At 44.2% G+C, this 23,539-nt stretch overlaps 1 protein-coding gene across 1 annotated transcript in view; it reads right to left on the bottom strand.

Annotated features, from left to right (window-relative positions):
• The window catches only part of DNAH14 (dynein axonemal heavy chain 14), a 140,173-nt gene that overhangs the window by 57,017 nt on the left and 59,617 nt on the right, over window positions 1-23,539 (bottom strand). Inside the window, exons 35-47 of the mRNA XM_059677837.1 lie at window positions 23,066-23,155; window positions 19,912-20,049; window positions 18,210-18,425; window positions 16,858-16,984; window positions 16,018-16,226; window positions 14,111-14,363; window positions 12,608-12,689; window positions 9,282-9,508; window positions 7,244-7,360; window positions 4,249-4,407; window positions 3,093-3,228; window positions 2,578-2,639; window positions 711-892 (exon numbers count right to left, since the gene is read on the bottom strand). Coding sequence (XP_059533820.1) covers window positions 711-892; window positions 2,578-2,639; window positions 3,093-3,228; window positions 4,249-4,407; window positions 7,244-7,360; window positions 9,282-9,508; window positions 12,608-12,689; window positions 14,111-14,363; window positions 16,018-16,226; window positions 16,858-16,984; window positions 18,210-18,425; window positions 19,912-20,049; window positions 23,066-23,155 — 1,998 coding nt within the window. The remainder of the gene's footprint in view (window positions 1-710; window positions 893-2,577; window positions 2,640-3,092; window positions 3,229-4,248; window positions 4,408-7,243; window positions 7,361-9,281; window positions 9,509-12,607; window positions 12,690-14,110; window positions 14,364-16,017; window positions 16,227-16,857; window positions 16,985-18,209; window positions 18,426-19,911; window positions 20,050-23,065; window positions 23,156-23,539) is intronic.

Here is a 23,539-nt window from a genome sequence, read left to right on the forward strand (position 1 = left end):
ATTTTTATTGATTTCAGAGAGGAAGGGAGAGGGGGAGGGAGAGAGAGAGAGATAGAAACAACAATGAGAATGCAATATTGATCAGCTGCCCCCTGCACACCTCCTACTGGGGATCATGCCAGCAACCCGGCAGCTGCCCTTGAGTGGAATCGAAGCTGGGACCCTTTAATCTGCAGGCCAAATACCATTATATATATACTAGAGGCCCTGTGCACGAAATTCCCTCAGCCCGGCCTGCACCCTCTCGCAATCCAGGACCCCTCGGGAGATATCGGGATTGGGCCTAAACTGGCAGTAGGACATCCCTCTCACAACCTGGGACCGCTGGCTCCTAACCACTCATCTGCCTGCCTGCCTGACTGCCCCTAACCACTCTGCCTTGGCCCCTGCAGCGGCGGCTTCGTCCGGAAGGACATCCGGGAGGTCGTTCGGCTGTCCGGTCTAATTAGCATATTACGCTTTTATTAGTATAGATTTTTTCAAATCAATTTCAGAGAGGAAGGGAGAGGGAGAGCGAGAGAGAAACATCCACGATGAGAGAGAATCATGGACCGGCTGCCTCCTGCACAGCCCCTACTGGGGATCGAGCCCGCAACCCGGACACGTGCCCTTGACTGCAATCAAACCCGGGACCCTTCAGTCCGCAGGCCGACGCGCTATCCACTGAGCCAAGCCAGCTAGGGCCCCTCAGCACACGGGGGGTGCCTTACCCGGTTGTTCCTTGGGGCCCCGAGAGTGTCCTTATTTATCCTCCTCAGCTTCTTCAGGATCATCTCCTTGGCCTTGGCAGCGGTCATCTTGATGCCAAAATTGATGGTCGAGGTTATAACTCCTTTGTGATGATCTTTAAAGGAGCCGTCTTCCACTTTTCCCAGCTTCTTAGGAATCTTATCTACGATGCCAAACACAGAACGGAAAGCAAATTTAGAACAGTTTTCAAAATACGCTTCTTAATCCCAAGGCGTTAAAAAAAAAATACAAAAATGGCAACCTTCTACTATTCTGTTGGCGGTTTAAAGAGACGGCTCTGCGGACAGATCAGCGAGAGAAGACATGTCGACTTGGAGGTGTTTTCCAAACATTCCCTTACTTTTACGGGGGAAACCCTCTTTCCAACCACAGCCCGAGGTGAAGGTACGAACCCTCAGGGAACCCTCTCTTCGTTGGTGCACAACAGACACATGGAACTTTTAATGCCTTCAAACTGGTTAGATTTGCAATATACACGTCTACAAATGAAACTACACATGCCAGAGCGGAAAGCAGCATTTGCTGTACCCACCAAATGCACCAGAATCAGAACTCGTTCTCTGAAGGGCTATGGAGATGGGGCTGTAGCAAAAGCAAAAGAAAAATTAAACCCCTGCCCGGCCGGCGTGGCTCAGTGGTTGAGCGTCGGCCTAGGAACCAGGAGGTTAGGGTTCGATCCCCGGTCAGGGCACAGGCCCGGGTTGCGGGTCCAGTCCCCAGTGTGGGGCGTGCAGGGGGTAAGCGACCACTGATTCTCTCTCGTCACTGATGTTTCTCTCTCTCTCCCTTCCTCTCTCTGAAATCAATAAAAGCATATTTTAAGAACAACCACAACAAATAAAACCCGAAGCCAAACGACTCCTGTGGCGGGATCAGTGGCCAGGCTCCCCCCACCCCCCTTTCCACAGGGAGTCTGGGCCACCCCACCCTCCCCTCTTCACAGGTGGCAGTGCTGCTGCCGGACGACACAGTCGGGATTTTCAGGACGAGGTTCCTGAGGCGCCAGGCGTGTTTCTGTCGGACAGTCTGATGGGAGAACTCCTGAACCATGACCGTCCTATGGCCGTGCCTATCCGGCACTCCAGAACAGAACAGCCAGGTGTTGCCTTGGTTCCTTCCAGACGGAGTCTGAGGTCCCACTAATGAGCCAGAGCACCCATCCTCCTGGCAAGCACACACCACACTCCCTGGAGAGAAGTATCCTGGCTCTTGAGCCGGACAGAACAGCTGGAGGGGGTAGGACAGCTGGGAGGGTAGGACAGCTGGGAGGGTAGGACAGTTGAGAGGGGGTAGGACAGCTGGGAGGGTAGGACAGCAGAGAGGGGGTAGGACAGCTGGGAGGGTAGGACAGCAGAGAGGGGGTAGGACTCGTGGGAGGGTAGGACAGCTGGGAGGGGGTAGACAGCTGGGAGGGTAGGACAGCTGGAGGGGGTAGGACAGCTGGGAGGGTAGGACAGCAGAGAGGGGTAGAACAGCTGGGAGGGTAGGACAGCAGAGAGGGGGTAGGACACGTGGGAGGGTAGGACAGCTGGGAGGGGGTAGACAGCTGGGAGGGTAGGACAGCTGGAGGGGGTAGGACAGCTGGGAGGGTAGGACAGCAGAGAGGGGGTAGGACAGTTGGGAGGGTAGGACAGCAGAGAGGGGTAGAACAGCTGGGAGGGTAGGACAGCTGAAAGGGGGTAGGACACTTGGGAGGGTAGCGGACACCTTCGGGGACGTTTTATTTTAAACGATCATTTGAACTTTTCAATCTGAGATTTCCGACAGCACAGAACGACTGGAGTGTCACCGAGAGGGGAGGGGTGTGAAGCGCCCGTAAACGCATACCTTGACTGCCAGCTGAGGTCCTCGGAGACTCGGAAAGCAAAGCGCTGATGTTCTGCCTCAGGCTGGCGGGAGAGGACACTGTAAGGCTCCCGATCAGCTCATTTACCTCAGCAGCCCAGTCTCGCACGAATTTTGTGCATCGGGCCTCTAGCTTTTATATATTTGATAAGAAGGAAATATATTTCTAGGGCAAACAAAACCAAGTATATGCAACACGGTATTTGTATATTTAGGTACATTTTCCTAAGAAGGAAAATAGTTTATAGCTTCACTTTGTTAGGTCAAAGAACTACAATTTTAAGTTTAGCTATATTAAAAACACATGTCAGAATTTCTCACTTAAAGGAATTAATTTAGTTAATACTATGGAAAAGTGAAGCTTTTCTTAACTCCTTTTTTTGAATATTTCTGCATTTTTACATAACACATTTGCTTTTGAAAACAAGGCATCGTTAGATATTAAAGCAAACTTTTTTTTAACCAGACAAATCAAACATGGAGTTTAAGGAATATACTACCTTAACTTTTTAATTTCGTTATATAATAGGACTTCTCCTAAAATTGACCCATATTTCACATCGAATCCTCCTGAGCCCTCCAACTTTGCAAGCATCTGTTTAATGGCACTGGTTTTCCCAATACCAAAATCTCCTAACGGGGGGAAAAAAGAAAAGGAAAGGATCCATTAGGTTAGATTTACATGCAAGAAAACGAACAGATGCTGACATATTAAAATAAACTAATAACATTTCCTTTGATTGGAAAATTGCATGAAAAGTATGTTTTTGCTCTTCCCTTTAAAAAACAGAATTATGGTGGAGGATGGATAAACCAAGCAGTTCCTACGAACACCTCTCCAAGAATTTCTTTAATTTATATCTCTTATGAAAGAATGTATCAGGAATGAACCATTATTTTTCTAGAATATGCATTTGCACTTGTCACAAATATTTTTGCACGACTACTACAGGCAATTAATTTCCCTGAATCTTCTTACAACACAACTTGGGGGGGCGGTATTGGAATAAACCCCTCCTTGCAGCAGCCCTGGTAAGCCACGGCTGTAGTACAATTCACCAAAGAGTAAAACCATTTCCTTAATCCACCCTGGAGGCCACGGACGGTTATCTGAGCTTCCACACCCCTGTTGCCGGAGTCCTTTGAGGACAGGACTGGGAAGGTGATTTTGTTGCCTCTGGTGAAAGACAACAGAACTTGGGAGAGTTGGAAAAGGTGGCTGAATGGGTGGTAGTCAATATTAAACCAGAGCAGGAGCTGCACTGAGTCAGTCCTTTGAAATCTGAGCGCTGGCTTGAGGAAGTACGTGTGCAATGTTTTTGGAAATCGGGCAATTTGTTTTTCACGTTTCTTCGCATGCAGGTACGCGTGCAGATTTAATGGAACCAGCCAACCCTACTACCGTCAGTGGCCCTCGAAAGACCTCAGACCACAGTTCTCCTGGGACTTGTCAGGAAGGCGATGGGACGGTGAGAGAGACTTAGGATGCCCTGGACTGGCAAACGTGGGAGGTGTGATTCGGATACTGTAGGTGGGGATCGCTAAAGCTTTTTAGGGCGTCCCCCCACCCCCTGACTTATAAAACGGGTGGACAGTAATCGCTAAGCCTCTCCCTGACTCTGAACTGCTGCTGCGGCTGCTATTTCTTCACACCTGTGAGAAGGACAGGGCAGAAGCTCTTCAGAAGGAGGCTGATGAGGAAGGACAGGCAGGTGGTGTCCCGGGTGGCGGTGTGGTTCACGGTCTCCCCGTATTCCGTGATCTTCAGGATGCTTTCCCCGGCGCCTTGTGGATCCACTAGTATTGAGGTTCCTAAGGTAACATTGAAAAAGAAAGTTTCAGATCATCTATAATAATAAAAGGGCAATATGCTAATGAGATCGGACGTCTTCCGGACATCCTTCCTGACGGAGCCAGCCCGAGGGAAGCCAGCCCAGGTCCCGGGTGCCTGCTGGCGGCCGGAGGAGGGAAGCAGCCCAGGTCCCGGAGGGAAGCCGGCGCCGGCAGCTGGGCGAAGGAAGCCTACTCTTGCATGGATTTTCGTGCATCGGGCCTCTAGTCTGTCAATAAATGTTTACTTCATCTTTTAGGGGCTAAATATTTTCTGGAAAAGTGGGTATGTTATAGAGCCATGGAAACATACACACGTGAGACAGAGCTGTTGCAAGGGCCTGAGGGTCCCTGCTGATCTCAGAGGTCGTCCCTTTCATTCGGACTCTGCGCGGGTGAGCTCCCCCGCACGCCTGCTGAGCCCACCAGGTGCGGATGGACCCTCCTGCCACCCCGCCTACTAATCTGCTCTCCCCTGCGAGGCAAGCGTCCCCTCCTCCTTCCCTCCAGGGAATCGAAGAGAGCGGCTCTCCTGCCGAAGGCTCCTCCCATCCTTTCTAAAGGTACTTCAGTGAAGGCCTGGGGTGAGGGGGTGACAAACGGGACATCTGTAATACTTTCAACAATAAAGATAATTGAAGAACAGGCAAGCAAAAAACCAACAACGGAAAAAGAACTTCACTTCTTTGATAACTAGAGGCCCAATGCATGAAATTCGTGCAAGAATAGGCCTTCCATCCCTGGGCTGCTGGCACCGGCTTCCCTCTGGCACCTGGGACCCGGGCTTCCCTTGCAGCCCCAGCTTCGTCCGGAAGGTCATCCGGAAGGACGTCTGGTCTAATTAGCATAATACACTTCTATTATTATAGATCCTTCTCCCCGCCACTATTTGCTTTTCATTGTATTGGAATTTTCCATTGGACAAACACACGTGTGCTAGTACCTCCAATCTGTTTATTGGTTGAACCATGTGAAATTAACATTTTGGTTCGTAAAAACCAGGTGAATATAGGCAATTTTATATGCATTAAAACAGCCCCCCCAAAAACCTAAACCAAATCTTCCTTATCCCCACGGCTCCCTAATTCCACCGCAATTCTTCCCTCCATTACACAGCCATAACTCTCAAAAGGGATAAATATAACAGAGCCTCACTTCATCTTTTATTCACTCCTTTTCAAATTAAAAATTGAATAGCTAAAACGTTTACCTTGTACACAGTTCAACAGTATGGGAAGGTATGCACTGCACGGTTATATATCCTAGTCATCCTTATATCCTAGTTACCTATTTCCCACACTCTAGAAAAGACCAACGCTTTCCCATTGGAGTGGTCCCTAAAATACCACATTATGTGCCTCGATACCCAGTTATGTTTTCTCTATGCAGTCGTAAAAACTAAGATCAAAATGACTCAATGTTAGCACTAACATGCAATAAACAATCCACAGGTTTTATATTTCAAAATATATTTTGATTTTTTTACAGAGAAGGAGAGGGATAGAGAGTTAGAAACATCGATGAGAGAGAAACATCGATCAGCTGCCTCCTGCACACCCCCAACTGGGGATGTGCCCGCAACCAAGGTACATGCCCTGGACTGGAATTGAACCTGGGACCATTCAGTCCGCAGGCCGACGCTCTATCCATTGAGCCAAACAGGTTAGGGCAATTCATAGGTTTTAAATAAATATGAACAACCACTAATACTTACTGGGACAAATATTGTATAATAGAACCCTGCTATTTCCAACCGAAATGAATTTGGAGTTAGAACTTTCTGGATGATTTACGACTTGATAGCTCTGGTTGTTTTCTCTAAAAATTCTTATAACCACACTATGAAATTCTTTGATGAGTGAAACCTAATCTCAAGGCAAATTGATGCAATCTGCATACTGAATTCCTTGTATTTGCATAATGAAGTCCTTGTATTTGCATAATGAATTCCTTGTATTTGCATATTGAATTTCTTGTATTTGCAAGAAATCGACATGAAGCTTCATCATTAAATTCCTGCCTCAACCTTCAACCAAGCTCTCAAAATACTACACCTTTCTATGTATTTTTTTTCTTACGTTTCTAGAAGGTTGAGAACAAAAACAATATAGCATATATGGATATCTGTCACACTATGATTATTCTGTTCTAATTTAAAGTTTCCTTTACAGTCAGTTGCAGTATGTACGTATGTTTTTCCTGTTTAGAAGAGATCCTCTCCTTTTTCTCCTTTCAGTAATCCCAGCTACGTAAAATATTTCCATTAGTAAGACTTTCCATGAACTAGTTTTACAACGTACAACCACCTTAATCAAATACATTCCAACTTTCTCCGAAACCAATAGCCAAAGATGTTTTTAAAAAAATAATATATTTTATTGATTTTTTTACAGAGAGGAAGGGAGAGGGATAGAGAGTTAGAAACATTGATGAAAGAGAAACATCGATCAGCTGCCTCCTGCACACCCCCTACTGGGGAGGTGCCTGCAACCAAGGTACATGCCCTTGACCGGGATCGAACCTGGGACCCTTCAGTCCACAGGCTGGTGCTCTATCCACTGAGCCAAACCGGTTAGGGCCAAAGATGTTTTTTAATAAAAGGCATGTTTTGTAAACATAGAGGGTGGAGCAAATGTCGGTGTACAACTGTGAGTACACGAAACACAATTTATTCTTGTATTATTTATTAATTATTGGTTCCTGCACAAACTTGGAATCCATCAGGCCTCCAAGTTGCTGACATAACTACGGTACTTTTATATATGAAGTATCCCTGATATTTTAGAGAAATCAGAGCACAGCCCCAGTAATTACTTACCTCTTTGAATTAGAGTCTGGACGTTGGGAAGCAGTTCTGACCAGCGGATGAACTCGCACTGCTGCAGATCCACAAAATACCCGAAGACAGACGGCTCGCCAGTTGGGAGGGTTATGCCTGCGTTTGAAAATGACAAGTGAAAAAAATATGAATAAATCCAAGCAACAACGAGGTTCGTTTATATGGAATGTTTCGGGCATGACCCGATCTCTATTTGAAAGATTTGGCTGTTGAGCCAGAAATAAGAAATATTCACCGAGGGTATAGAGCCAAATATGTGGAATAAGCCCATTTTTTTCTTCTAATCTTTAATTATATAAAAACAAAGTTTTGTTGATTTTTGGTCTCTTTTTTTTGTATCCGGAAAGCAAGGGGAATCATGATCTGATATCCTTTGAAATCTTGCCCGTAAGTTTTGCTTATTACTAGAGCTGGATATTATCAAATGCCAGTAATGCGCTGGTTATACATGAGAAAATTCTGAGACTCATTTGCAAACGACATTTACTTCACTGTTACAAAAGTCACTAATTCTGTTAATAGATTCTGGAAAATACAGAACAAACAAAGCAAGCGAATTTAGCCATGGTTTCACCATATGAAGATAACAGTGTTGGCATCTGATATATTCCTCTGAATCATTTATAAAAAATTTTAAAATATTTTTTTTATTGATTTCAGATACTTTGCTACGCATCAGACAAACCAGTAGGATTTGGGCATTTGGTAATGTTTCTAGCTCTCCCTTTACTTAGCAAATATATTCATGTTCAATATTTTGTCTCTTTTTTGATACCTTATTTGTTCCAAGTCCCTTTAACCAGTAACAGCTAATTGGGGAGGTTTACTGTTTCTAACTACGAGGGTAGGTTCCACTTACCAGAACTGCTTCAAAAAAATACAAATACTAAAGAAATCTAAGGTTTTAAAAATCATTCCAAAAATATTATTAGAAAATCTCAGCAAGCAGTTTTCCAAAAAGAAACATGAAACGATAATAATCTTCTTCTACTGAAGTTCCTACTACATGGTGATGCGTACAAATGGATCCGGCCCTACAGCTGATGGGCTCCCCCGGCTAAGCGCAGGTTCAAGCCTTTATCTTTTTTTTTTTTTAAATATATATATTTTTTATTGACTTCAGAGAGGAAGGGAAAGGAAGAGATAGAAACATCAGTGATGAGAGAGAATCATGGATCGGCTGCCTCCTGCACTCCTCCCCCCTTACTGGGGATTGATCCCTCAACCCGGGCATGTGCCCTTGACGGGAATCAAAGCCGGGACCCTTCAGTCTACAGGCTGATGCTCTATCCACTGAAACAAACCAGCCAGGGCTCAAGGCTTTATCTTTATCTTTGTTCTGCCTTACATTGAGTTATAGCTTCTTTTTTTTTTTTTTAAATATATTTTATTGATTTTTTACAGAGAGGAAGGGAGAGAGATAGTTAGAAACATCAATGCGAGAGAAACATCGATCAGCTGCCTCCTGCACACCCCCCACTGGGGAGGTGCCCGAAACCCAGGTACATGCCCTTGACCGGAATCGAACCTGGGACCCTTCAGTCCGCAGGCCGACGCTCTATCCACTGAGCCAAACTGGTTAGGTCGAGTTATAGCTTCTTGTAGCAACCAGAATCAACCAGGAATCTAGTTTTCTCCAGGCTCTTTCGCTGGAGAAAGGGTGTTGGAATGTACTTACTGACCCTCGTTTACCTGTAAGGTCCACACTTTAAAAGGTGGGCCCAGTCCTAAAGGATTTCAAACGTTTCTTCTAAAGCAGCGGTTCTCAACCTTCCTAAGGCCGCGACCCTTGAATACAGTTCCTCATGTTGTGGTGACCCCCAATTCCATTGTTACAAATTGATCATTAAAGCACAGTGACTAATCACAAAAACAATATGTCATTATAGATGTGTTTCCCGATGGTCTGAGGCGACCCCTGTGAAAGGGTCGTTCGACCCCCAAAGGGGTCGCGACCCACAGGTTGAGAACCGCTGGAAAGGAAGCAGAACTTTGACTTTGCCCTCCCAGAACTCACCTACTTCTGGGCTTTCAAACAATTCGTGAACAAGATGGTCAAAGTCATAGGTTACTTTGGCAAGAGAAGCAGGTTCAAAACCTGAATACATTAGTTCATCGTCTTCATGCTCGTCTTCACGTTTCAAAGTTCCTCCGAATGCCCAAGTGAAGGCAAACACGAAGAGCTTCTGCAGCACTGCCGTTAGCCTGTCGGGGTACTTGTCCAGATACCACAGACTCTCGGCCCTGGAGGGGGTCAATGCGGAGGGCGGCGGTTAACCCACGCAGGGGGCACGCAGTCCCTAATTTCAAAAATCACAGCCAGGTTCCATCATTAAAAATTTCCATAGTTAAGGGCGGACCTAAAGATTCTGTTCGGTATTTCTTTAGGTCGTCAGCTCTCGAGATGAAAATCAAAGTTAGTGTGTCATTTTCCTTTGGGAAGCCATGTAAATTATACACGGCTACTGTTTCTCCTTACATGTGTGTAAGAGGGTTGTAGTCAGCTTTCACTTAATTAGGAGACACGATTCACTTTTATTTTAAGTCAGTGTATGAGCTGAGAGTTTACTTGTGTCTGGAAGAGGATCTGGTAATTCTTCATTTTAGTGAGTGATAAATGACTAGACCAGCGGTTCTCAACCTGTGGGTCGCGACCCCTTTGGGGGTCGAACGACCCTTTCACAGGGGTCGCCTAAGACCATCGGAAAACACATATATAATGACATATTGTTTTTGTGATGAATCACTATGCTTTAATGATGTTCAATTTGTAACAATGAAATTGGGGGTCACCACAACATGTGGAACTGTATTAAAGGGTCGCGGCATGAGGAAGGTTGAGAACCGCTGGACTAGACACTCACTATTACCTGAGTCCCAGGGTTGACTGAGTTCAACCTGGCTGAAGCCAGGTGCTGCGAGTCCGGGGCAGTCTCCTCCCAGTTGGGTCAACCCAGGTCACCCTGGTCTCTGGGACCCTGAACTTCCTTCGTGGAAGGGCTGAGGGGGATGGGACGGAATGAAAGGTTTGGGCCTGACCTGAAGACATTTAAAACAGTTCAGGATTTAGCATTACCGTACAATTATTTCTAAATTGTAAAAATCCTGAAAATATTATCACTGAACTGAAATTGACTGGCAATCATCCATAGACAATGCATGCATACAAATCTATTAGAAATTTCTCAAAATTCAGAGGGAAGGTAGGGGAGGGTGGGGGTGAGGGGGAGAGGTCAACCAAAGGACTTGTATGCATGCATATAAGCATAAGCGATGGATGTGGACAACAGGGGGGTGAGGGTGAGGGCAGGATTGGGGGGATGAGGGGACATTGGGGGGGATAAGGACACATTTGTAATATCTTAATCAATAAAGGGGAAAAAATAAATTTCTAGTCATATGTCATTGTTTACTCAGCAACTATTTCTTGAATTCTAACTAGATGTAAGTTACTCTACACAAAGCAAACAGGACGCCTGGTTTCCAAGACAAGAAAATGAACAATAAACCACGTTCAGGGTAAAGAGTGAACAGTCAAGCGTACCGTTAGAGAACATTAGCAGAGACAACGAATTCAGATTGTGGGGATCAGGGACGGCCCCCCTGAAGAAGCTAGTTATACTGAGACCAGGAGAATGAGTGAGGTTTGGCAAAACGTAGGAAGCAAAGCATTTGAGCAGAAGGAATATAGGTGCCCAGACTATGAGGTCAAAGTCATGGCTAATTCGAGGAACAAAAAAATGAAAGGAAGACCAGGGTCCCTGAAGTACATATATAGTTAGTGGACGAGATTAGGGGAGGAGGCTGGGAAGGGGGGAAGGGGCGTTTAAAGCTGTACCAAGGCATTTCCCTTCATTCTGAGTGCAACGGGAAGTCATTGAGTGACTATAAAAAGGAACATTCTCATTGATGTTTTTTAAAAAAATCAAACACTTGCGTATAAATATCAGGAGGCATGTACAAGCATATTAGTCATCGTAGTATTTGTAATAACAAAAATTGAAAACAACCGATAAACTGTGACATATTTGTGCGATGGACTACAGTCAGTAGTGAAAATAGAGTAGTCATAGGGATATAACATTGAACAAAAATGCAGGACACAGCCCTGCCGGTGTGGCTCAGTGGTTGAGCGTAGACCTAGGAACCAGGAGGTCACGGTTCCATTCCCGGTCGGGGCACATGCCTGGGTTGCGGGCTCAGTCCCCAGTGTGGGGCGTGCAGAAGGCAGCCAATCAATAATTCTCTCTCATCACTGATGTTTCTCTCTCTCTCTCTCTCTCTCCCCCTTCCTCTCTGAAATCGATAATAAAAATATATTTTAAAAAATGCAGGACACAGAAGAACCTAGAAAGTGATCCCGTTAAGGTTTCAAAAAAACGCCAAGTTAAAAAATATATTGTTAGGAATACATTAGAACACAAAATCCAGAACAGCAGTTATCTCACATGACAGGGTACCATAAAATCTAGGCACACAGGGGACTTCACAGATAAATTAATATGTGTTTTTCTGTTAACAAAATGGTGTGCATGTGGGTATCTGTGCATGCTACTTCTATCGTACATTTTATAAATGTTCCTTTATGGCTACTTGCTCTTTACTACAAATTAAAGATGATATATGGTTATCATGTTAAGAATAGACTGAATAATTGGGGAAACGAATTATTCATCATCTATGACAACAGTCCAGGCGAGAAATAATGAAGGTCTGGGCTAGAATGCTGGTAAGCAAGATGTACACAAATGAATGAATGTGAAGGCAGAGGTGACAGGGAGAGTAAAAACCATATGAAGGATGTTCTATCATTTAAAAGCAAATGTGACATGAATGTCTCAGGGGTTCCCAGTGAGATGCAGGAAGGCCTCAAGAGGGACTGTCCTGTCCTTCCAATGGCAGAAGAACTGTCGTTAATCATTTCGACAGTTGTGATTTACTGAGCACTTACTATGCGCCAGGCACTAGTCTACGTATCGAGCACATCGCATTATTCCAGTTTTTTAAAACGGGAATATACATGCTCAAAAACATGTAGCAACTGGTTCAATATTTCTCACCCCATAAAGGGCAGATTCATCAATTATGTGCATGTCAAGTTTATTTTTTCCTCAAATATTGTACAGAGCTTGGGCAAATGTATTCATATCATCCACATACCTTCGCATAAAAATCTGGTGACCTTGTATTAGATATACAAGATGCCATCTAAGCTGGAAAAAATTAAAGTGCACTTTGATGTTATGATGTCATGGAAGTATTGGTTTATTGACAAGTGATTTTGTGCCTATTCGTGTTTGGCAAGTGGTATGTACTAAAACACGTCTGTTGAATGCAACTGACCTCTTTTCCACTTTCTTGAGTTTGACGGGAACTTTTAAATGCAGAGAACTTCTCTCAGTTGCAATGCTCTTCGAATCTTCACCTTAAAAAGGAAAGAGCATTTTCCCACAGTTATCAAGAGGCTTAAAATTTAGCCGATGAATGACTGAGGGTTCACTCGGGACACTGTTCAGTTTGTGAATCATCAGTGGAGAGCATCTTTGTTTTATCTATAGCATCTTAAGAAGTTACCTTACCTGGCCGGAGTGGGGGTGACGTTTCTAAGAAAAGAGGAGCAGAGAATGTACCCGCAATTTGTCTGAATTGATCCGTCTTTATTTGAAGCCTAAATGTGCACACTCTTTTCTTGATTCTACTCTGGCGATTTTTTTGGTAAGTCTGATTGTTCCAAAATGAAGACTTTAAAACATTCAGATATGTTTTAAATATGGTGCACATTGCAAACTAAGTAATAAATGGGTCCTCATACAGTGAAGCATTAAAAGCAGAAACCTGTACGCTTTCAAATACGAAATGTATCAAAACAAACATCAAACACGTGCACTGTAGGCAGACAGTAACCGTCTCCCTCCTAACCCCATCACCCACTTTTTTGTCTAAGTCCTCCATTCCACAGAGAAACACAAAGAATGAATGATTATTCATCCTTCCGTTTAGCTAATGCTTTAAATCATGTTTGTTTTCTTTATGTGAAAACGTAGGATTCTTGTAAAATAGACAGAAGTACAAAAAAGTATACAGAAGAAAACAGCAGTCACCCATAATTTCAACACCCACAAATAATCATTAAATGTTGATGCCTTTCATTATGGTCTTTAATATAAATATGTACTATTTAAATGTTAAATGTAGAACATTTAAAAAATTAAATTTAAATAAAAAATTAGAGACTTTGGTTCTCATTCTATTTATTTATCTATTTGTAATATATTTTATTAATTTCATTGAGGAAGGGAGAAGGAGAGAGAGAAGAAACATCAATGATGGGAGAGAATCATTGATGGGCTGCCTCCTGCACGCCCCCTACTGGGGATCGAGCCTGCAACCCGGGCATGTGCCCTTGACCAGAATCGAACCTGGGACCCTTCAGTCCGCAGGCTGATGCTCTATCCACTGAGCCAAACCGGCTAGGGCTTCTGCTTTTTATTTTAAGACTCTCTTCATGTCTCTCCAATGAAACATGATACTGTTGCAGCATCATTTATTAATCCATTCTCCTATTGCTGGAATTCAGATTCTTGCTGTTTGTATGATTATAAATAATTCTGTTCTAGATAAAGCTCCATGTGCTAAATCTGAACACTTCTGTGATTATTTCTTTATAATAAATTCCTAGAATAAGAAACACTGGAGTATATGGTTATTTTTAGCATAGGTTATCAAATGCATCACCAAGAAAGGCTGAATCAATTTATACCACGAATACTTTCTGTGAGAGTTTGTATTTCAGCACATTAGCTAACATATGGCATCATTAGTATGACTTAGGGAGGAAAAACTCACATTGTCCGAAGCCTCCATTTTTACCCATGAATTCAAAGAAGGCGTCCAGAATTCTGCAGAGCGTTGTAACGATTGTGATGTTCTGGACAGGAAGTGGCTGAAATTTCTGATGTTTCTCTATAAACTGTAGCCCATCTTTGACACTATTTTTAATCAAGAACTCAAGACAGTCCACTCCTGAGGGACTCATAATTTTAGACGTTTTCGCAAGCCACGACTTCACGTAAGGCTCCCATCCCAGGTCAACAGGGTCCTGACAACAAACCGCACAAGATAATTTTAGGTAAATGACAGTGTCCGCCTACTTTCTACCTCTTGAATTCCCCAATGCCAAGTGCGGCTTAAAACCATCCTTCATTCAAGGGCAAGTGATCAAAAAAGCCCAAGGAACCACCCTTCTCTGGAATATTTGTGATTCTTAACAACAGTCCTGCAAGTCAACAGCATGGGGCGGGGGGTATGTGTAGAGAGGTGCGCTGGGCTAGGTGTATGTGGTGAGGGCACTGCTTCCCCAGGAAGTCAGGGCTGTCCTTAGCGCCATTCATTAGACCGAGTTATGCAGATCAGGAGAAGGGCGAACCGTGGCTGATCGTGGATTTCATGCATGGGAGGCCCTTATGCCCGGTTGTCTTCCGTCTCTTCGCCATCTCCTGGGAATGCGTTTCGCAAGCCCTCAGAGTCCTGTGGTGGGTGTGAAAAGGCTTCCCACCAGCAGCCTCACCCGGCTATTGAGGGCACTCCTGACTCACAGTTGTGGAAAATATTCACGTTCCAATTACGGAGTAGAATTAACAAAACTGGTAATTACATTCATAGTCATTTTCAGGCTAGGAGCCGGTAGAAGACACAACACTTTTCACTACTGGGGTCACTCACATAGACAGTGCTGTAGAGCCCCGCTAGCGTGGCTCAGTGGTTGATGTCGACCTGTGAACCGGGAGGTCCTGGTTCGATTCCTGGTCAGGGCACATGCCTGGGTTGTGGGCTCCATCCCCAGTAGGGGGCGTGCAGGAGGCAGCCGATCCATGATTCTCTCTCATCATTGATGTTTCCATCTCTCTCTCCCTCTCCCTCCCTCCCTCTCTGAAATCAATTATATACATACTAGGGGCCCGATGCACGAAATTCGTGCACTGTGTGTGTGTGTGTGTGGGGGGGTGGGGGAGTGTCCCTCAGCCTAGCCTGCCCCCTCTCACATACTGGGAAGCCCTCAGGCGTTGACCCCCATCGCCCTCCAATTGCAGGATCGGCCCCTTGCCCAGGCCTGACGCCTCTGGCCTAGGCATCCGGCCCGGACAGCGGGGACCTGCAGTGGCAGTGGAGGGCGCAGCGATCGCGCGGGCTCCGCCCCTGCCCCTGCAGGAAGCCTCTGGCTGAGGCATCCGGCCCGGGCAGCGGGGACCCACAGCTGCAGCGGCCCCGCGATCGTGGGCTTCGCTTTAGGCCCAGGCAAGGGACCCCTAGCTCCTGGGACTGCCAGCTTCGACCATGCCCAGCTCCCATCGCTGGCTCCACCCCTACTTCCTGCTATCACTGGCCAGGGCGGCAAAAGCGCCTGATTCTCTGATCATGGCTGGGGGGCAGGGCAAAGGCGGCCCCAGGGCCCCCTTTGTCCTGCCCCCCAGCTCTTAGCTCCCCCCTGGGTTTCCGATCACTGTCAGTGGCAGGGGGCTTCTTCCTGCTTTCCCTTTCGCCTCCCTGCATTGTGCCTACGTATGCAAATTAACCGCCATCTTGTTGGCAGTTAACTGCCAATCTTAGTTGGCAGTTAATTTGCATATAGCCCTGATTAGCCAATGAAAAGGGTATCGTCGTACGCCAATTACCATTTTTCTCTTTTAGTAGTATAGATACACACACACACACACACACACATATATATAATAAATTTGATTTTGAAGACTTACCATATAAACCATTGCACATCGGCTGACAGTGGCGGGACTGGCGTGAGAGAGACTGTCCACTTCGAAAATCACTCTTATTTTATTAGTTAACGCGATTCGTTCGCTGTTGGCGAGGCACAGCGTCCCAGTGTCATCCAGCATCGAGTTCAGGCTTTCTACCCAAAAGATGTCCACGGGACCATCCAGGACAACCCACTGCCAATCGAACTCTGCAGAGAAACACATGCTGGCTGGACCAGAGGGCCATCCCGGTCTGCTTCCATTACAGCCTCGCGACGGTCTGTCTCATTTAGGAAATGCCTCCTAATGATGGAAAATGGTGCCCGCGGACACACTAGAGCAGCGGTTCTCAACCTTCCTAACGCCGCGACCCTTTCATACAGCTCCTCATGTGGTGGTGACCCCCAACCATTAAATTATTTTCGCGGCTACTTCATCACTGTCATGTTGCTGCTGTTATGAATCGTCATGTAAATATCTGATATGCAGGATGGATTTTCATTGTTACAGATTGAACATAATGAAAGCATAGCGATTCATCACAAAAACAACATGTGATTATATATGTGTTTTCCGATGGTCTTAGGCGACCCCTGTGAAAGGGTCGTTTGACCCCCAAAGGGGTCGCGACCCACAGGTTGAGAACCGCTGCTCTGAGGAAGCAGAAGCAGCAGCTGAGGTCCCTTTCAAAGTTTGGAACGTAAGTGCCCTCCCGGGGGCGCTGCTGCCCGGACGTCTCCCGGGGGCATGGAAGCAGTGGCCAGGGTCCTGCAGGGACTGACCATACATCTCTGTCCCCTGGCACACAGCACCGCGGCGTCCGCTGGGTGTCGGACGCACTGGAGATGACCAGGCCCGGGTCGCATGATCGGGCCTGGGCGTATTCAGCCTGCGTGGGGCCCACTCGGAGCCTGTATCGCAGTGTGGCCGGGCTGCTGCTCACCCGGTGAACTTCTACCCGTAATAACTACTTGGTGTAAACCAAAAGGGCTCTACGTGAGCCCTGGTGTCTATGGAACATAATCACCCGGGCTGTAAGATAGCGTGGTAAAATGACACACATTTCAAATGAGCGCACACACACACACACACACACACACACACACACACACACGAGAAATAGCACAGGAATAAGAGCACGCATCAAAAACGTTTAAAAAAAAATAAAAACGAAGTTCAGAATGGGTCAGCTTGCCCTTTTGGGTTAGTCTGTCATCTAGATGAAATTGAATCATCATACTCACTCTCACTTTCGGTAACTTGAACCTCCTTCTCCATCCCTTTCTTAAACGTAGTAGCACTGACATCTGATGTATTAAAGGCACGAAGTTGGAAAACCTAAAATAAGTGACCAATCATGTTTACGTTTTCATCTGACCACCCGTTCCCATTAAATTGGACGATATGTCAATAGGCTCCCTCTTGCGATAAAAATAAAAAAGGCGGCGGGTTCTGTAGCTGAGAAGACCTCCACGTGACCATCGCAGTGGACAGTAATGCTGTGACCACAGGTCATGTCCTTTTAGAATATCCTTTCCGTTTCGTCCCCGCACCCCGAAAGATAATACAATGTTGTTATGTAATATTCAAATAATGCACCAAAGCATGAATGGGGAAGCAGAAATTCCATTGATTTTTAGAGAGAGAGTGGAAGAGAGAGGAAAAGACAGAAACATCGGTGTGAGAGAGACACATCGATTGGTTGCCTCCTGCGTGAGCCCCGACCAGGGCCCAGGACGGGGAGGAGCCTGCAATCAAGGTACGTGCCCTTGGCTGGAATCGAACCCGGGACCCTTTGGTCTGCAGGCTGACGCCCTAGCCCAGGGGTGGGCAAACTTTTTGACTCGAGGGCCACAATGGGTTCTTAAACTGGACCGGAGGGCCGGAACAAAAGCATGGATGGAGTGTTTGTGTGAACTAATATAAATTCAAAGTAAACATCATTACATAAAAGGGTACGGTCTTTTTTTTTTTTTTTTAGTTTTATTCATTTCAAACGGGCCGGATCCGGCCTGCGGGCTGTAGTTTGCCCACGGCTGCTCTAGCCGCTGAGCCAAACCGGCTAGAGTGATGATACTTTTTATATTCACTTTTACCGAAGTACGTATGTAACGATGCTTTAATATCAGTCTTTAGATAATGAAATAACCCCCAATAGTCAAATAAAAATAGTCATCCCATGCTACACTTACATTAGCTAAATCCGAGATTCTTGATTTTAGTACAAGATCGCTATCTTTCCTTGAAGAGCTTGTGCTGTTATAATATACGTAGTTTCGAATGATTGCTGATAACAATCCATCGGTCCATTCCATGGTATTTGGATCCAGTTGTCCATACAGTTCACTAACCGTGACACACTTGGGATTTAAAACCCAAGTATCCACTTTTCCCTTTCTTCCTGGAATCTGAGAAAAATCCAGGGTGGGTTTTTAAAGACGTTAACTACATACAGTCCGGATGCCACCCTACCAACCTGGTTCTTACCGAACAGGAAAGGAGAAAAGGAAAAGCCAGGTAGGCGGGGGCCCAGCTAGGTCTGGGTGACATGGGAAGGTGCCGACCTGCTTGCCTGTCCATCGCACCCGAAAGCGAGTCCGAATGGGCGTGGCCCCAACCAGCACGTGAAACCCAAACATATCAACTCCCCAACCCAGAAGTGTCTCTTCTCTCTCTTTTGCCTGTTGGGACTCCGGTGAAGGGATGCCCTCTCCCAGGCCCACAGGGTTCAAGGTCACATGGGGCTCCGCGCAGGGACCAATGGACTTGAATCAGCCTGAATGCTGCAGTACACCGGCTGACACATGGAACAGATGCTCTGGACCCTGGCTGAAGGGGAGGGGACTTCGGAATCCGAGAAATGTAACTCTCTGCCAGTGAAATCTACAGAAAATTCCTTTTCTGAAGATAATCGCAAGAGCCTCACTCCCACCCGTGCCTGGGAAGTCTGGCCCATTCATTCCTCCGGCATCAGTACAGTTATTTAATTGTTTGCACGGCTGTGACCACAGGGTTTTAGGAGAGATCTTTCACTCCAAAGAAAGGTTCACTATAAAGGTAGCAATTTCCAAGGAACTATAAAAAATGGGTGTTATGAAAACTAGCCATAATACTCAAATCATAAAAATCCTGGCTATTACAAATAATATCCCTTTCTATAAGAAATTGAGGTACACACTATGTATTGGAGTCTACCTTTATATGGAATAAAAATATATCATGAAAAAGTAGGAGTTATTCTAGGAATTCCAGGACAATTTAACATTAGTCAATCTATCAATATAGCTCAGTACATTAACCAATTAAAATGTAAAAAGTAGATGCTAAAATCACTTCATAAATTCTAGGAGTCAAAAACCAAAGTATAATGAGAACAGAAAAAAAGTATTATTAAAGAATGATAATATCAATGTACGATAAAGAATATGTATCACAGACCCAGAGTAAACATATTAAATGCATAAATATTAACTGCATTCCAGATAAAGGAAGAAATAAGATATTATAGTTAACATGGTCTTGAAGGGTAAATCAATGCAGTAAAGTTAAGAATATAAGTTACATAAATATTAGGAAAGATACAAAATTATATTCATTTGAAGATGACTCAATTGATTTTCTAAAAACTTAGAACCTAACACTCCATTAAATAAGGTGACTCAGCATTCAATAAACATACAAGTCAATCATTTTACTTTACACTAGCAATGACCAGTTTGAGATTCAAATGAAAAACAATCCCATTCCCTACAAATGATTCCCTAAATGCAAAATTCCTATCAATAAATTTAACAAGTACCGAACAACTTATGCAGAGAGACCATGAAGCTGTAACTGGAGCATAAAATACGATCTTAACCAACCGAGAAACGTTTTATTTTGTAGAATATTTACCTGTGAAATGGAGTTCATTAGTTCAGTCCGTAGTATTAACTCTTCGATCGGTAAAAGCGTTAACGCTCTTTCTAGAATCCTTCTGACCGTCGTCTTTCCTCCGCCTGTTGGGCCCACTAACATCACACCAACACAAGCCTAGAGAAAATTGCAGATTTAGGGCTAAAGACTGATTGACGAATGGTTCAACTAAGCTGAAACTTGGAGGTTCTTATTTATAAACACATCTCTAACTAGATCCACAAACCCTTCCTTCAAATTACTGTTCAATCTATTGTAATCTGGGTTGTTTTATTTTACTGTTAAAATCACCAGAAATCTAATTTTATTTCTTTATTATAAATGTATTTTTATTGATTTCAGAGAGGAAGGGAGAGGGAGAGAGATAGAAACATCAATGATGAGAGAGAATCATTGATCGGCTGCCTCCTGCATGCCCCCTACTGGGGATCGAGCCCACAACCAGGGCATGTGCCCTTGACCAGAATGAACCTGGGACCCTTTAGTCCAGCGGTCGCCAACCTTTCGGACCTCAGGGACCACCGGTTGGTGACTGCTGCTAGTCCACAGACCGACGCTCTACCCACTGGGCCAAACCAGCTAGGGCCAGAAATCTCATTTTAAAATTCAAATAGTAATTTCCAATTCTTGATATTTAACAGTTGCTCTCACTTTTCAATTCTCCTTTATTCCTGTACCTTTCTCTACAATTGGCTTCTGTAGTGAAATTTATCTGGGCTTTCCTTGGCTCCATTTTATCTCTCTTTTGAGTTCTGATTATTCTTTCCATATTAGCCTTCTGTAATTTCTCTCTCTCTCTCTCTCTCTCTCTCTCTCTCTCTCTCTCTCTCTCTCTCTCTCTCTCTCTCTCTCTTTCTCCCTCTCTTTTTCTGTCTCTCTCCATTGAAACTCTCTGACCTCATGCATTCCAATGTCTTTAACTACATCTGAATTCTACTCTATACAGGTTCCCCAGTCTTTGGTTCTAAGTGCCAGAATGAAATTTCAATGGTCTACTAAATATTCCCACCTCAATGTCTCACATGGTTTTCAAAATCAACATGATCTAATCCATATGGTCTTTTCCCACTTGTTGCTTCTCTTCTTTCCCTAACCTGGGTAATAAAAGCACTATGAACCAAGCATACAAAGAAGAATGCTTGCCTCTTCATCCCCTCATCTCTTGCAAAGCTTTTGCTTGATTGTATCGTCTTCTTTCCATCTCAACCACAATTGCCTTACCTTGGCGCTATGGACTGAATTTTGGTGCCCCAAATTCAAATGCTGAAACCCTAACGTTTGAATTTGGGGGGTGGGACACAAACATTCACAAGCATTCTTTGGTGAAGACTCCCAGGTACATGTAAAAATTTCGTAAATGTGTATGCTTTTCTCTCATCTTTGTCAGTTTAATCTTCAGACCCAGCCTGGGGACCTAAGAGGGTAAGGGATAACTTCTTCCTCCATTATAATTGGTACCAGTAGACATAAACACCTACGGTAATTAAGACTGTGCTGTAGCAAAGAAGGATCTCTTACCCTTTGAGACAGCATGGAGGGACCTGGAGAGTATTATGCTGAGTGAAATAAGTCAGTTGGAGAAAGACAAGTATCGCATGATCTCACTCACATGTGGAATAAACTGATCAACAAAATAAAGTGATGAACAAAGTAGATCCAGAGACACAGAATCATAGAACAGACTGGGGAATCTCAGAGGGAAGGGGGGGGAAGGTGGGTGGGTGGGAAGAGATCAGCCCAAGAACTTGTATGCATATATGCATAACCCATGGACACAGACAATAGGGTGGTGGAGGCCTGGGGAAGGGCAGGGAGGGGAAAGGAAGGGAATCAATGGTGGGGCGGGGGAGAGAAGGGACAACGGTCATACTTTCAACAATAAAGACAAAAGAAAAAAACAGGCATTTTGGGAAGTGAAAAAAGTCTAAATCATGAGATTTTATTTGTCTAGATCTGATCAGAGAAATTTGTAAATATGGACAAATTATTTGCATATACTTTAAATCCAAACAAGAGAAATTTATATGAAATTCTTCAAAATCAAGATTAAAAACATTCTAATTTATAAGGAAAAAACCTGTGAAATGTTGTCATAAAGATAGAGATATAGACCAAAAGAATGAAATATAGAAGAAATCAACAAAGAAATTTACCCCATTAGATATGAACACTTGGTACATGACGGAAAGAGCAAATCAGTGAGAGGAGTCTCACGTAAATTGGTACCCATCTGGCAAAAATAGATCCCTACATGACGCCTTAAAGAAAAATAAATTCCAGACGACGTAAAAATGGGAAATACAGACACTCAAGACTTTTAGGAAAAAAAATTGGCCTTTATGAGATAAGAAAACATATCTAAAAATAGGACACAACAACACAAGCCATTATTGCAAAAGGATCCATAAATGTTACTGCATGAACTATGTCTCTTGCACACCTGAACTCCATGAATGTTCCTGAAATGCCAAGGCTTAGAGAATGTATTGGCCCTGCAGGTAAGCGATATAGAACTATGACATATGTAATGAAAAATTTACTTTTACTAAGAAAAAGACCAATCACCCAATTGAAAAATGAGTACATTACATAATCTGGCAAGTCACAGAAAACCCAAAAGGCTAACCTATCTATAAGAATAAAAACGTAATATGCAAATCGACCGAATGGCCAAACTTTGGAACCGTCCGGACGACCTTCCGGATGAAGCCGGGGCTGCCAGGGCCTACCCTTGCATGAATTTTGTGCACCGGGCCTCTAGTAAACCTATAAGAGGAAGGATAATTGTGCTAGTCATCAGGGAAATGCATAGCCTGACGTTTTTCCAAATGGTTCATTTGTAGAGAACAGGCAATTCAGAGAAGGCAGAATAATGGCATGCGGAACACTTCACACCACGTTTGCAGGATTTTTTTTACAATTGTGCATTAAGGGGATGAAGGTGGAAAAGATTAATTTGTTGAGAGTTACAGTGAAGGATCAAACGAAGTCTAGGTAAAGAGTTAATCAATAAACCACTTTACTTTGAAGAGTGTGGCAATTGCTCTCTTCTGTTAGTTCATATTGTGTTCCCCTGGATCAGGCATTTTAAAATCCAGGGCAAACAACTGCTACCATGCCATTCTACGCTTACCTGCAGCTGGTTATGAAACTGTATGATTTTCTCCTTCTGAGCTGGCCATTGCTGTAAGCCCAACAACTGTGTCGCAAGAGCTATTACTTTCTAAAAAAAAAAAAAAAAAAGAAATACATTCATTTAAAATGCACTGCAAATCAAACTCTTGGTATATAATCCTAAAGTCTCTCTTCACTAGGTACCAAATCCTGTACGATAATAGTTCTTTAATTTTTAGTTCACCAACCTGAGAATAATGAGAACCTATTTTCTACCCAAAATACAATATATCCAAATTTTTAAAAAATACACTTTTATTGATTTCAGAGAGGAAGGGAGAGGGAGAGATAGAAACATCAATGATGAGAGAGAATCACTGACCGGCTGCCTCTTACATATCCCACATTGGGGATGGAGCCTGCAACCCGGGCATGTGCCCTGACCAGGAATCAAACTGTGACCTCCTGGTTCATAGCTCGATGCTCAACCACT

Source organism: Myotis daubentonii, chromosome 20 (genome assembly GCF_963259705.1).
Source record: "Myotis daubentonii chromosome 20, mMyoDau2.1, whole genome shotgun sequence".
NCBI lineage: Eukaryota > Metazoa > Chordata > Mammalia > Chiroptera > Vespertilionidae > Myotis > Myotis daubentonii.